This window comes from Equus quagga, chromosome 1 (assembly GCF_021613505.1).
Source record: "Equus quagga isolate Etosha38 chromosome 1, UCLA_HA_Equagga_1.0, whole genome shotgun sequence".
NCBI lineage: Eukaryota > Metazoa > Chordata > Mammalia > Perissodactyla > Equidae > Equus > Equus quagga.
The window spans coordinates 22166049-22182209 of NC_060267.1; the positions used below are offsets into that span (position 1 = coordinate 22166049).

At 41.7% G+C, this 16161-nt stretch overlaps 1 protein-coding gene across 2 annotated transcripts in view; it reads right to left on the reverse strand.

Moving 5' to 3' along the window:
- Positions 1 to 16161, reverse strand: part of ANO6 (anoctamin 6) — a 188782-nt gene that overhangs the window by 16398 nt on the left and 156223 nt on the right. For both annotated transcript variants that reach the window (XM_046653285.1, XM_046653296.1), the window contains 4 exons: positions 13201 to 13426; positions 11986 to 12155; positions 11695 to 11792; positions 5244 to 5374 (listed from right to left, as the gene is read on the reverse strand). In XM_046653285.1, coding sequence (XP_046509241.1) covers positions 5244 to 5374; positions 11695 to 11792; positions 11986 to 12155; positions 13201 to 13426 — 625 coding nt within the window. The remainder of the gene's footprint in view (positions 1 to 5243; positions 5375 to 11694; positions 11793 to 11985; positions 12156 to 13200; positions 13427 to 16161) is intronic.

Below are 16161 nucleotides of genomic sequence, written 5' to 3' on the forward strand. Positions count from 1 at the left end.
ATTGAGTAGACTCAACTTTGGGGACATATCAAATGTTTTTTCTCTAAAATATAATTTAGAATTCGAATGCAAGTTTAGTTAATAGTCCCAAATGGATTTAAGGAAAAAAGCTGAAAGGTGATGCTAAAGTTCTTCAAAAAATATACACAATGACACAAGTAAAATAATGAGGAGGGATGTCTGAATTGACAGTATTAGGGAAATTCTGAAAAAGGAGAAAATGAGACCAGCTCTAGGAGATATTAATGCATATTATAATGCTATGGTTTTTCAAAGAGTTTAGAACTAATGCATTAATAGATAGTACGAATTAAGCAGAATAGACGTCAAGAATAGAAGCAGATGCTCATGGGATTTTAATATATTATAAAAGTGATACTTCAAATCAGTGGATTCAAGTATTGGAGCAATTAGCTAAATCACTGGAAAAGCTGGTCTGCTGTCCTCACTTTTGACACCAAAATAAATTCCAGATAGATTAAAACTTTTTGATTAAAAAATAAAGCACCAGAAAAAACCAACATGGTATAATCTGTTCTGATATTCAGGTGAGAAGAACTTTCTGAACAACTTTTGAAAACAAGAACAACAACAAGAAAGACCTATTAATTCAGCAAGACCAAAAACACCCAGGGTCAAAACAAAGATAACCCTTGCCTGGGACATTTTCATGACCCTATATTGTGCTCTCATACTTTTTATGCTTTTCTCCCCGCTGTACAGTCAAGTTTGTTGAAGAAGTACCTACACTGATTATTTCTCTACTACTCACTCCCTCTTCAAGGCCCCATGCCCTGCTGTGGTCCCCACCACTGCACTGAAACTCCTCTCGTTAACTGCTAGTGGCTGCATATTCCAAAGCCAGTTTACATTTTCAGTCCCCATTTCTTTGATTACTAGGCAGCTTTTCATATGGCCAAACATTTCCATCTCTGTGGAATGTTTTTCCTCCCTGATGGTTTTACTTAAGTTTAAAAAGCCTAGATGGGAGTGTGTGTGTGTATATATAAGCCTATGTATTTTTTTAAAGGCTACTTAGCTACAGCGCTTCTTCTGCTTTCCCCCCACAGTCTAAGCAAGTAAATGTGGGCTCTAGTTCTTGCTTCCCCCACGCCCCATATTTTTCATCATGCTCCTTTTAGTCAGTTTTCAAATCCCTGTTAAGCAAAGTTATTGCCTTCTAAGCCTTCTCTGTATTGATACAACTAGCTAGATTTCTTCCAACTGTTCTGCTATTCTCCCTTCTCTTTGTGGATTTCTCTTGCCCCATTCACCCTTTAAATACCCCTTTTCCCCATGGCCTCATCATCGATTCTCTGCCTGGCATGTCTGAATCACCCCCAGGGCCTCACCCACAGCTCCTCTGAGCTCCTAACTGGCAAATCCAGCTTTCTAATGGACAGCGTCTCTCAGATGTCCCATAGACACCTCACACTCAAGATATCCAACACTGAACCATTTCCTCAAAACCAGCTCCTCTCCTTAATACTCCACCCGGCATATTTAGGCTCCTTGAAGTTATCTCAACAATTCTATTCCTCACCTGCCATACTAGTTACCTCTTTAACACCTAGCAAATGTGTCTCCCTAGCTCTACTCCTATCCTCTCAGCCTTGATTTAGGCACTTATCACTTGTAGTCTGAGGTACCTAGCGTTAGCCTCCTGAAACAGCCTCCTCCCACGAAATATAAACTCTACCCAAAATATCATCTTTCCTTCTGCTGCCAGAGGAATCTGACCTTCTTCAACATAAACGTTACACAATTCTCTTGCTTACAAATATTCTCATGTATCATATTTCTTTAAGGATAAGTTTGAGTCCCCTGGCTAAGTACCCAAGAGCCATCATGACACAGCCCTTGCTTACCTTGTATTTCCACCTATGGATCCTTTGTTCTAGCCATATTTACTTGCCATTCTTGGACCTGGCCAAACTGTTTCATGTCCTCGTACTTTTAAATGTGTCCACCTCTCTGCATGAAATGTCCATTTTCCCCACCATACTTTAGGCAGCTAACTTCCATTCACCCTTCAAAATCCAGTTCAAATGTCACATGCTCTAGGAAGTCTGATTTGCATTCACTTTCCTAACAATCCACCAAGTACTCTCCACCCCTCACTTGGCTCTGTGAGGGCAGGCACCAAGTCTTACTTGTCTTGGTATTCCCAGCAATTGATACAGTGTTTGGCATAGCAGGTGCTTAATAAATGTTTACTGAATGAATGAATGAATGAATGAGTAAAGAGATAGGAGGCCTCCAAAGCCCCGCAGTTACCTAATTGCCATTTTGGAAAGCACATCCTGCAAAGATGAGGAAACACCATTGCACGTGGTGAGCAGAAACAGAGCAGAGATGAGGGAGGAGGGGGATGGCAGGCCTGAGTGCTGGGAGTGCAGGGGTGGGTGCAAGGAGATGTTGAGGAACAGTTGATATTAATTACAGTAAACTAATGGAGAAAATTATATATGAAGGCCACTGCTTTAACAGGTCTTTAAAAGTGAACTTGGGGATGAAGGAAGGCAAGGTCAAGTTAACATGGCAAGGGTGGAAGAGGCAGAACCAGAGACAAACAGGGCCCACTTCATCGCTTTCAAATCTGCTCTGAGACCGCACTTGAATTATGGGCCCTGGCCCCTGGGAAGGCATCACCAAGTGCTCAAGAGACTGGTGTCGGTGCTGTGTGGTGCTCTAAGTCTAAAACGGTACCTTATGGCTTCCAGATTTTAAGACTGATTATTTCTCTTATGTTCCGTGTCTGAGTTCTCAGAAGTCAGGACCATACACTTAGGAAGGCAGTTTTGGTTAACACCCCAGGGTTACTCTAATAATTTCAAAGGATGGTCGGAAATTCACTAAATAACATAAAAAAGAAATTTTACTCAGTAAAAACCCAAAACATATATGCTATATAGAAGTTGGTGGGGGTGGCTGGGCAATGTTAATGTAAACTCAATTAACAGTTGTATGTGTATGCTGAAACTTCAAACTCAAGTCACTTAAATAAATATTTATGAGTACTAGGACCAGGCTGTGGTGCTCCAGTTGAGGACTGAAAGATGCAAAGGCCTGGGCAGCTACCTCTAAAGGACTAATCTAGCCAGGGAAAGACGCATGCACACCATCACATACCATCAGACAGGACTCAGGTGCTGTTAATGCCTAGAGAAAAGAGCAGCAAATCTGTGTGAAGGGCTGAGGGTTCCTGCTGAGGCTTGGCAGGAATTCCTCAGGTAGAAAAGAAGAGAAAGGTATTTCAGGCAGAGGCAAGTTCTAGTTCCCTCTGTGGGCAGAGAGGAACAGAGATGGTGGCTGGGGGCAAGGCCTACGCAAGGGGGAGGGCTCCAGGGTGGTCTGTCAGAAGACAGTTCCCTTCAGCAGCTGGGAGGCTGATTAAAAAGGTAGATGGTGGCATCATTAATGAACACGGGAAAAACAGGAGGGAGGAAACCATGGCGAAAGGAGCTCTATATTTTAGAAGAACAAAAATAATTCAAGAGGCACTTGAAAACTCTATACGAACTAAAAGAACAAAAAATAGATTTCACTCTGGTGCTGAATACAGAATAACAGACTGCCTGCTCTCAGAAAAGGATTAATTCTTCTAATTCCACATTATTTGGATAATAGAAAAACAATTTAATAAATCTAAAAAATATGTCTCTAACAGTTGTTATTCCATCCTTTCTTGTAGGGTAGGGTGAGGCCAAATTATTTACTTGGTAATTATTTTCATGAGATAATGAAACTCTAAAAGTCATATTAACTTCTCCCCAAAGCATGACCATATAACTTTTCCTCTCCGTGCCATTTATTTGACTGATCAAGTACAGAAAAATAGCTTTTTTCCAAGGTTTTTTTTTGTGCTAAAATAACAAATGATATTCTGCCCCAGAACGTCATTATTACTGATGCTGATAATAGCTCCAATAAGAAATATTTACAATTATGACTCATTTTGGAATAACAGGTAACTGTAGTCTTTTTGAAAAGAAACAGAACAAATAAATAAATAAATATAAAGCCTACATTATGCACTGAAGCTACACCCTTAATCGAACCTGGTCATGAAACATTAAAAAAGCAAAAATGAAATTCAAATCAGACTCCAGGCTGCAAACTGTTGTTGACTGAAGAAGCTAAAGAGGAACCTTTCACTCACCGAAGGAAGCAGATGTGTTTCTACGTATAATGTATATTTTTAAAAGCAATTATTTTATATATAGAATGCGATTTAATAAAAACCACCCTCTATCTGTAGACTTGTAAACAGGAACCACAAGGGGGGTGGCCTTTGCAAACACGCCAACCTGTATGCATAAATGCAAGGCCTGTCAACCAAGGTGTTGTACTTCCTGTTCTATTCTCCTAAGTTTAAAAAAATTGTAATTTAATGCAACAGTTAGCTGAAAGGGCACAGATGCAAAACACGTAAATTGTTAGCCTTCTACTAGATAGAAACGTGTCATGCGTAATAGAAAAGATGGTGTTTTCCTATGAAATCTATTTTGAGATGCATCCATTTAAAGGCAACTGAGAGCTCAAAACCAAGTGCAAGTGAAGAAAAACAGAGCCCAAGCAAATATTGCACAAGTGGGCAAAGACATTCAAGTAGGAGGGGAAGTGTGCTAAATCGTAATTCCAGACCAGCAAAGTGGTTTTGAATTCAAGCCAGTGATTAACCATGAGGTCACTCAAGGAACCAGGCAGAAACCACTGGCCAGAAGAAATAGATAGCTATTCACACCTCACAGGCTGTCAAAGGCAGGTGTGAGGTATGAAAGGGGAGACCCTGTGATCATTTCTGCCACAGAGCAGCAGGCTCCTCCAGGCTTTCTGTACAGGCTTACTTAAACGACCCAGTTCAGAAGTGTATCGGCCAACAGCTGCGCCTGCATGGACTCCAGCCCAAGCTGAATCACATCTAACAATAGTTCTGAATTTGTTTTCAGACAACACTGCTCAAATGCTCTGAGAAATAATGGTGAATGTGTACTTCAATGAATATTCCATTTCATTGCTTGGTAATAAATCTTTAGCTTTCTACAACATAAATATTGACAAAGATACACACAGTCACCTTATTGGAAAGCCTGACTGTATAATTTTGTCTAGTGGAGAAAAACATACTCCTCTTCATTTCAATATGCTGGAGAATTATTTGGCTCAATAATGGGTGCTCTTGGGATCCCAAACATGCTCCAATGTAATTTATATCACGTAAAACTTCACAAAGGACTTACTCATTTCAAGATATTCATAAAATAACCCCAGTTTTCCCATGAGCTGCAGGTGGTAGTCCTGTTCCCATCGTGGGGTCTTCTTTTCTGTGCTCGAAGCCGTGAAATACAGTCTACATATATTCATGACCCAGCTGCCAAAAAAGATCAAATTATACATCAGAACATTATCAGACCAAGGTCATCAAAGTATTTTGCTGATATCTGAAGCTGAATACATAATCTTGTATGTATATAACTACACAAACTTCTTGTTTTCATGCTAAATTTTTTATTTCTGCCTCTCTACCCCAAAATATTTTGAAAAATAGTGACTATACACCTGGGTCTATCAAAATTCTAATTGCTATTTTTTCTCCTACCTCCTCTCCATGGGGGCAGGTTGATTTTTAAAAGATATTTTCCCCCATTTGATTTAGTTTTTTTTTTTTTTATTTCCCTCTTATTCAAAATGGTCTTTCCAGTAGGAAAATCAGCAGAGAACATAAAAGATAGACATGGTATGTGAGCTGGTGACAAGTGCTGTGCAGGAGAATAAAGTGGGGCAAGGAAGGGAGAGGGTCTGCATCTGCGGTGGGGGAGGGGGGGGATGGTGGCAGGGAAGGCCTGGGTAAGAGGGACATTCCAATAAGGGTGTGATGGAGGCAAAGGGGTAGAGGGAACAGCACTGCAGAGCCCTGGAGGCAGGAGCAGGCAGGCCTCCCACATTTGATGGACAGCATAGAGGCTGATGTGGTCCAGGGCCAGTAGGGGGTTGGGGCCTAAGAGATCACTGTGAGGATTGGGGCAGTTTTTACTCTGAGGGAAGTGGGGAGCCATTGAGGGTCGGTCACTGAGAGAAAAGTGACATACTTTGACATTAGATAAAACAGGTCCAAGACCCTATTTTAAGTCGAACAAATCAAGGACCAGAGAAGTGAAACGGCTCCTCAAGTCAGAGTGAAGAACCAGGAGAAGACACAGCCTCAAATGGCGGCCCGGTGCTCTGCCCACTACTGGATACTGCCCCCGCAGAGCTGTCTGCTGTCTTTCTTATGTGTTATGTTTTTTCCTTTCTCAAAGCCTAGCGTCCCAGATAAATGCTTTCCCCTTCTTTACGGCCATTTGTCCTGAAAAGGAATCAGCGTTGGCAGTGAAATGAAGTGTGCACCTGTAGCCTAAAGAACCGTTGTCCCCTAAAGCAACAGCTGGCTTGTGGTTTACTCGTGGAGCTCATCAGAAGAGGCACAACAACAAACAACTTCAAATACAGATAGAAACATCTGGCTAAGCTTTGGCTGATTAAACACCACGTTTGTATGGATTTCAAATTCAGACAATGAGAAGGCTTCACACTCCTGTCAAGACGGTTGTGTACGCTGCCTACAGGCACATGCACCGTGTAAAATATGAGTTAGAAAGAGCTCACTGTGCTGGGTTCCCCACTGCTACTGACCTCAGTGTTAACGTATCACTGACCTCTCCCCAACGTTTATTAAGGGGAGATTTCTCTACAATGGAATATGCCCCTGGCTTCACAATCTTTCTCCACTTCTTCCTCTTCTATGACATTGGGGACACAGCAGGAGACTGTGGAAAGTGGACGGGATATGGACTCAGACACCCCTCAATCTGGACCCACACTTCATTGCTTACTTGCCATTTAACTTTAGTCAAGTTCAAATGAAGTTGGGGGATAAAAACCTGCACTTCCCAGGGTTGCTGTTGGGATTAAATGATTTAAAACAGGTAAGGTATTTAGCACACTTCCTAACACATCAAAACCTGCTGCGTGGGACTTTTCTCTTGACCAATACAGGCTATGCTAGCTGAAGCCAACCAGAAATAAGGCCTAAGTTACTTAGACTCTTGGCTTGGGGACACAGTGCTGTCTGGATTGGGGGATCCCACATCAGCACCATCAGAATGACATGCGAGGCTTGTTGATAGTGCAGCATCCTATACCCCAACCCAGAGCTCTGGAATCAGTCAAGTCTGAGATAAGGCCCCAGGTGCCAGATACTGCTTCCCCCCACCAAGGCCAGAAGCTTCCTCCCTTTAGCAGGGGTTACAAAATAATTTTCTTAGGAATTTACCATGCATATTAACATAGCAGCAGAATAAGTTGCCCTTCACTAAGTACTTGTTACGTGTAAAGCACAGTGTGAAGCATTTTACACCTCATTTTGTCTTTGTATCTTCATTATCATGTTTAATCCACACCCTACAGATAATCACCATTCCTGTTTAGGACAAGCTACAGTATTCCTACTTGCTAATTTTGAATACAAGCATCCTTCACTAACTGAATCTATTTCATTCTCGAGTTTACTGTTCCAGAACTTACAGAGTGAGTGTGGATAGTGAGGGGGACCTGTATTTAGGATTCTCTTATTGTATGTCTCTGGTTCATCCTCTAGCCAAATCATATCTTGAGCAGGGATATTTTCTCTCATAGCAGTTCACTTTTTCTTATTATATAAGTAGTGCATACCCATTGTAGAAAATACAGAAAACATATCAAGGAAGAAAATTACAGCCATCCATTATCTAAACACCAAAGGACGATGCTCTTGGCATTTTGGATATTTAACTCCATTTTCCTTAACTTTTTTTTTTTTTGAGGAAGATTAGCCCTGAGCTAACATCTGCCGCCAATCCTCCTCTTTTTGCTGAGGAAGACTGGCCCTGAGCTAACACCCATGCCCATCTTCCTCTACTTTATATGTGGGATGCCTGCCACAGCATGGCTTGCCAAGCAGTGCATAGGTCTGCACCTGGGATCCTAACTGGCAAACCCCTGGCCGCTGAAGCAGAATGTGCAAACTTAACCGACTGTGCTACCGGGCCGGCCTCTATTTTCCTTAACATTTTATCATAAAAGTTTCTCTCTCTAGAGCGAGTTGCTTAATGCAGGAATTGTACCAGCCTTTCGTCAAGTACAGAATAAAATTCCCAGGAATGCTCAAATATCAAAATACTAAGTGAGGCTGGGAAGACCAAAGAGCTCTGTGGTCGTTCTCTGGTTTCTACAAACAACTCTATTAATTTACTGATGTCATGTATTTGAAGCATGTGAGTCACTCCCTCCCCTCCAGTGCTTCTGACTGAGTGCCCACGCAATGCCAGGTACTGCCTTCGGTACTGGAGAGAGCTCAAAGGGAACTGGATCACAGGGCCAGACAGGCTTCTTCATTTGCTCCAAGAATCCTAGTCAAGGACTCCAAGTTGGGTCGGGAGGAGGAGGAAGGTAAGTTGATGGTGAAACTCACATCACTGTGTTCCTTTTGAAATATTTAAATGGCATGAAAACAGCCCTTGACTTACAAGGCTTGTCTCTCCCTTGCTATGTATTTTTGGGATGGATATAGTTTCAAGTAGCAAGAGTGACTGATACATCTTTGGCATGTTAAGATTTTGTCTGAAAAAAGGAGGAAGGAAACCAGCATTTATGCAAAGAGAAGAAGCAGTGAAGAGAAGAGCCCAAGTCACTCTCTAATTTGGCTAACACTTAGCATTCCCAGCTTTCAAACAAGGGAAAGACAATTCAAAACCACATTGCCTAATATTTTAGGCCAGGGGTAGAAACAACTGAAGGCAAAGTTCAGGTCACTGTAATTTGCAACAATGGAGTAATAGAACAATTTTACTTGAAGGTACAAACAGACCATGGATACGATAACACATCCTTTATTTTAAAATATTTCATGTGATCAAGTTTCATTTCATATGAATTTCTCAGCACCAGTTTAGGAAATATACCCTCCACACCTAATTTTTTAAATCAGAAAATTGCTCACTGACAACCAATTAGTCATGAAAATTTAGCGTTAAATAATTAAAAATGCCTTTTAAAAATCTGAGTTAAGCCTTTCCTCTATTTATTTTCATATAGAAACGCAGTGTTTGTGTATGACCTACCTTTACTCATCTGGAAAAATCTGAATATGAGCTCAACAAAGGTAAGGGACACAGTAGGGTAAAAAAAATATTAACTTCACAGCTAAGATCAGAACCTTTTTTTGGGAGGACGGGGATGTCTTTGTTTAGAGACTGGCCCTGCTAATTCACCTTGAAGATGGACGATGAAGCCCTGGTGAAAAAATATGAAAGGACACACTGAAATCCAGAGATTTCTGCTCTATAAAATAGGAAAAAAAGAATTTAACTGCTCTACAAAGAGAATGAACAGAAACTCAGTAATGGGGAGAAGAGAGAAGAAGAAAGAAAGGGAAGCTGTATGTGGTAGAGGGAAGACAAGTAAAATGGCAGGAGACTGGAGCCTACAAAGACGGGTGATAAGTTAAAAACCAAACCAAACCCCAGTTGTTTAGTGGGATGAAAGTCTTTAAAAAGATGGATGTATTTTTAAATTTCAAAATTAAAGTTTTTTGAATTTCTGCCTCCGTGCCCCAAACATCAGTAAAGCATGCTTGTGTGAGTGGTTGTGGAGGATGCTAAGGAGAGGGGCTACACTCTACATTCAGGTTGGCCCAGAGTAGAGAGTATAGATGTGGGAGCCAAGACAGAAGACAGATCAAAAATTTTGTGAGAGGAGAAACTCAGAGCCAGAAATTATCTTGAAAAGCTAAGTGTGACTGGCAGAAAAATGCCCCCCCCCCCCAAAGATGTCTATGTTAGGTTATGACGTCTATGAATACGTTAGGTGACATGGCAAAGGGGAATTACGGTTGCATATGGAGTTACGGTTGCTAATCAGCTGACTTTAAGAAAGGGAGATTATTCAGGTGGGCCCAAGGTAATCCCAGGGTCATTAGAAGTAGAAGGCAGGAAAGAAGGGAGAGGAGGGGAGATGTGACAGAGTGGAAGAGTCAAAGGCATGCAACGTTGCTGGCTTTGAGATGGAGAAAAGAGGTTACATGCCAAGGAATGTGGACGGCCTCTAGAAGCCAGAAAAGGCACAGAAACAGATTCCCCTAGAACCTTCAGGAAGGAACCCAGTCCTGCTAACACCTTGACTTTAGCCCAGTGAGACCTGTGCCAGACTTCTGACTTAAGGAACCATAAGATATTACATCTGTGTTGTTTTGTGGTGGGTTTTTTTTCCCTCCTACGACCATTAAGTTTGTGGAGATTTGTTACAGCAACAATAGAAAACTAATACCGAGCTCCCAGAAATTGCAGGTGGCATTGGACCTTCCACTGATATGGGATCAGGCTTAAACTAAAATTTAAAAGGACAGTGTGACCTTAGCTAACATACGTTCTTCTCAAATCTTCATTTGCAAAAGGGACATTAAAAATAAGGATAGTTTGGAAGATTACGTGAGATATATATAATAGTGACTAGCACATCCTAGGAACTCAACAAACTACTATTACTGATTTTTAAAGATTTCATTTTTCCTTTTTCTCCCCAAAGCCTCCCTAGTACATAGTTGTGTGTTTTTAGTTGTGGGGCCCTCCAGTCATGTGGCATGTGGGATGCCACCTCAGTGTGGCCTGACGAGCGGTGCCATGTCCATGCCCAGGATCTGAACCGGCAAAACCCTGGGCCGCAAAAGCGAAGTGTGCGAACTTAACCACTCGGCCACGGGGCCGACCCCTACTACTGATTTTTAAATGCATGGTATAGAGGGAGGAGAAAGTTGTGAGAAGTTGTGGAAATACTTAGTTCACGGTTCTAACAAGGGCCACCCCTCAAAGGGCTACATCAGTCAGCCACCAACAGCTAATAGGGCTAATAGGCATAAACTATAGCAGGTGGGGATTTAAGGTAAATATAAAGAAGGAGTTTTTAAACTTAATAATTAAATGCTGGATTTAATGGTGTAAACATATTTACACCATTGGTTGGGATCACCTTGTATGGAGACGTTTAATAACCATAGAGTCTATTCCATTTTAACATGGTTTTTTTAAAAAATTTTTTTCTTTTTCTCCCCAAAGCCCCCCGGTACATAGTTGTGTATTTTCAGTTGCAGGTCCTTCTAGTTGTGGCATGTGGGATGCCTCCTCAGCATGGCCTGACGAGTGGTGCCATGTCCGCGGCCAGGATTTGAACTGGCGAAACCCTGAGCCACTGAAGCAGGGCGCATGAACTTAACCACTTGGCCACGGGGCTGGGCCCCGAGTCTACTCCATTTTAATTTTTTTTTTAAATTTTTTGAGGAAGACTAGCCCTGAGCTAACTACTGCCAGTCCTCCTCTTTTTTGCTGAGGAAGCCTGGCCCTGAGCTAACATCATGCCCATCTTCCTCTACTTTATACATGGGATGCCTACCACAGCATGGTGTGCCAAGCAGTGCCATGTCCACACCTGGGATCCGAACTGGCGAACCCTGGGCCGCTGAGAAGCAGAACGTGCGAACTCAACCACTGTGCCACCGGGCTGGCCCCTCTACTCATTTTAGAGGTGGGCATTCCGCTGTGCGGAGCTGTAGGTAAATGACTTGCATGGGTGGGCTGTTTTATCACTTGTCCTATCCCCAAGGTCACACAACTTAATACTCACGGAAATACCACCTCTAGTATGTTATTCCAGATTGATTTTCCTCCCATGATTATTGTCAGCTGCGTTGTCAATTCAAAGAGACAGCCACCTGGGTCACACTGGAATGTTAAGAAAATCTCATTTAAATTTTAGACGGGTCTAACATGAAATAGAAATTTTATTTTTTCTGATATTCTGTTTAGACTAAAATAAAATCTAAGGAATATACAATGAAAAAACTGTTCATCGGGAAACTGAGAGAAAACATGAAGCAACTTCAATTGTCAAGAGAATACAATTCTATATTCATACCTCTTCATTTCTGTATTTTCCCAGCCAATAAACTGGATCTCCTGGATAACCCACAAATTTGCCCTTAAAGAATGCAATGTAGAAACATGAAGAGTAGTAGTTGACAAACTGGAATAAGAACATCTTCATGGTTAGGCTATTCTCATAATCAGTTTGGGTCCTTGGGAGTTCTGTAATTAAAACAAAGAAAAGTAGGATTTCAAAATTGTCAACAGCTTTGAGATCCTAATCAAAGACACTGATACATGAGTTAACATGTTAAAAAAAATACAATTCACAGTTTCCCTTAAAGCTGTTTTGAATTCCTTAATATAGCTACTGTGTTACTTCCAAGTTCACACATTGTTCTAGGAGTTCCCCCGCCCCAGGAATATAATAGCCCCACAAGGCAGAAAATATTCAACTCTTCCGGCTAAGAACTATCTTCTCTCAGGTCTAAGTTGACAGAAAGTTACTTTTGAATAGCCTGCTAAATGTATTCTCTTGTCTTCCTGAATTGCAGTAAGGTCGATCTGTTGAAGAAAACAAGCAAAACAAGGGGCAACTTACTCGAAGTGTTTGGGGAAGATAAAATGGGAAATGGGTCATCCTCCTAGTTTAGGATTTAAAGCGGTCTGATCATTTTTAGGAGATGACCACCAAGCAGACCATTTGGAGAACGACCCAGGCATATGCAATGTGTGGGAAGCACGTAACTCTGGCCACTAAGCAGCTGCCTGGGATACAAGCCAGAGAGAAGAAACATTTATTACAAAAGCCAGCGCTGATGAGAATGGATCTATATTAAAATGAACAGCATGGCGGGGGGGGGGGGGGGGGGGGGGGAGGCACGCAACAGAGTGATTACTTGTCCTCTCAGCAACAGAGGAGCATATTTGCCCCTGGAACCATGACACTATTCCACTTATTTGCAATAAAGAGACCATTTACTTTCAACAATAGGGTACATGATCTAACGTAATTGAAAATATTATTCAGCACTGATCTGTTTACACAGAGCTTGGACATTATAATGATGTCTTTGCTTTGTCCCTTTTAGTAATGCAAAGCTGTAGATAATTCATTTCCTATACAAGCTAGAGAAAATATGTTTACACTTGAAATTTGCTAAAAATTCTAACATCCTGGAATTAAAATGCCTAAAAGATACAGTCTCTATTTTTACCAGGTCCTAAAAATGTCTTAGGAATGACCTAAGCTATCGTAGGACCTTACCAAAGTTAGTAATCATGATTGCCACTTTTTCATACATCATGTTCAGAATCACGATGATGATGAAGCTGATGATGGAAGCAGTGATGGTCGTGGCTGTCTGTGGAGTCAGATATTTCTGGATTGGGTCTGTCGTATTAGAGGCCTTGGGAAGTTTTGCATAAAATACTATGAACACCGACAGCCTGTAGACAATGATCCCAATAACTGAAGCGATGATCAATAGGACCTGAAAACACAAGAAACACAGCAGCATGAGACTCAGCCATAATCATATTTCTATACTTAAAAATTGGCGTCACACTTAAATGGACAAGGTGCATGTGTGAAGTGATGTAAATTTCATACAACTGCCACAAGAGAGATGCAAATCGGGCATGTTAAATTCCAAAGAAAGGAAAAGGAATGATGGAAGTCCAAAGAGAGCGTACCCACTCAAGTAAGATGTTAACAATAGGAGAAACTGTGTGCACGGCGCGAGGGGTATATGGGGACTCTGTACTTTTTGTGCAATTTTTCTGTAACCTTAATACTTTAAAAAAGAAGGTCCATTAAAAAAAGAGAGAATGTATCTTCAGATAGGGTAAAAATGGGATTAATGGTAGCAGGTTCTGGTAGAAGAAAAAGGTTTCTGTATAGCAGAACCAGTAAAAACATTGCTTCTATAATTACAGATTTAGGTTATGAATTAGTGTTTTTTGCTCAGTTATAATCTATAAGGGGGATATGTTTCCTTCCAACAGAGAACTCATCACTGGTTCAAGGGTCAGCAGCCGCTAGCTCTTGTCTTAACAACCCGCGGCAGGTGAGATTCTGAAGGGGACCAATGAAGATGCAGAGGTGCCCGAGATCACTGCTGGAAATGGCAGCAGGTCTCTGCTGATAAAAGCTTCACCCATTTTTCACACTTGGATCTTAAGAGTTTAAGCTGGCAGTTATTCATATGTGACTTTGCACAAGATTCATTTCATTAATCCACTGTAGTTTTGACTGCACAGACCCAGTGTCGGTGGGGGCGTCTGAAGCATAGTTTGCACGTGGTAGAATTTCACTGCCCCACTCGGTAGGTTTTCTCTGGCCACTGAACAACACAGATTAAAGGTCCCATTTTGAAACTGTTACCCCTGCATCTACTTCCTTGGACTTACTCCAGAAGCAGCTACTCGATGTGTCTGACTGCTCGTGATAACTACCACAAGAGAGAAAAGCTACAAAGAATGTGAAGTTCAGGACCAAGTGAAACATGTCATGTTGTTTACAGTCACCGAGGGAGGCCTGCGGAGAGCAGTGAAGGGGGTGAGTCCAACCACAGTCCTGGAGCCTTTGAATCCCAGCTCTGCCACGAGCTGTGGGACCTGGTGCAAATTACTCACCCTTTTGGGCTTTAATTTCCTCATCTGTATAATGGGGGGATAACAACAGCAACTACTTATAGGACTGTTCTGAGCATTCAGTGAGTTACTTCGGGTAAAAACATGGAGCACATTAAGCCCAGGCACATGAAAAATACCATATAAAAGTTAGCGATGATTTTGGCGACCAAGTGTTAGCAAGATGCTTTTCCTACTTGTCGAGCCACCAGTTTGTAGAGAAGGTATTATATTTCCTCCTCTAATCTCTCTCATCTCCTTTCCTTCATAGTTAAGGCTTAACATTTGCGAAAGGAATAACATTTTTGTGTGTGCATGAGTGTATGTGAAAATTAGCCAAGGCTGACAAAAATGTGCTACGAGAGAAAATATATGAAGTCTTCCTCACTCAGCACAACACATGCAGGCCATTTGATGGTATGTATTTAAAAAATTATCTTCATAATATTTCTTTTTACGTATTAAGTAATTATAGTCATTAAGATTGTGTGTGTGTGTGTGTGTGTGAGGAAGACTGGCCCTGAGCTAACACCTGTGCCCATCTTCCTCTATTGATGTGGGATGCTGTCACAGCATGGCTTGATGAGCAGTACTAGGTCCGTGCCTGGGATCTGAACTGGCGAACCCCGGGCCGCCAAAGCGGAACACGCAAACTTAACTACTATGCGACCGGGCTGGCCCCTCTTAAGATTCTTTAAATGTTTACTATTCACCTCAGCACACATCTGTTTTTTAAATCCCCACAACAGCCCTGTGAGATAGGTAGTATTACACCTCCTTTACACATGAGGAGATGGAACCACAGAGAGATTAAGCCCCAAATTAAGCCAATAGTAAGTGAAAGAGCTGAGATACTCAAAGGTTCCAAAGACACACTAACCTCGACATGGCACTGCTCCCACATGGTTTATGAAATGAATTCTAATTCATTTCAGAGCTTTTACAAACTTGACATGTTTCCATACTTCTTTGGGGCACTTGATAGGTTCAATATTTCTTCATAGGAGGCTGGGAAGCTTTTCATTCTCCTTTCTCAAGTTTCTTACATATCTTTTCTGATTATAACTTTAAAATACTTTTCTGATCATAACTTTTTCTTTTTTTGAGGAAGATTAGCCCTGAGCTACCATCTGCTGCCAATCCTCCTCTTTTTGCTGAGAAAGACTGGCCCTGAGCCCACCTTCCTCTGCTTTATATGTGGGATGCCTGCCACAGCATGGCTGGATAAGCAGTGCGTAGGTCTGCGCCCAGGATCCAAACTGGCAAACCCTGGACTGCCAAAGTGGAGTGCACGAACTTAACTGCTACACCATCAGGCTGGCCCCCTGGTCATAACTTTATTGCATGCTTATTAAGGAAAATTTGAAAGTACCCTGTAGTGGATACTGCTTGCTTTTGCAACCTTGGATCTGTTCCCAGTTTTAGAAGAGGACCCAGTTTTTTTTTTGGTGAGGAAGACTGGCCCTGAGCTAACATCTCTTGCCAATCTTCCTCTTTTTTTTTTTTCTCCCCAAAGCTCTCCAGTACCTAGTTATATACCCCACTTGTACGTTCTTCTAGTTCTTCAATGTGGGATGCTGACCCAGCATGGCTT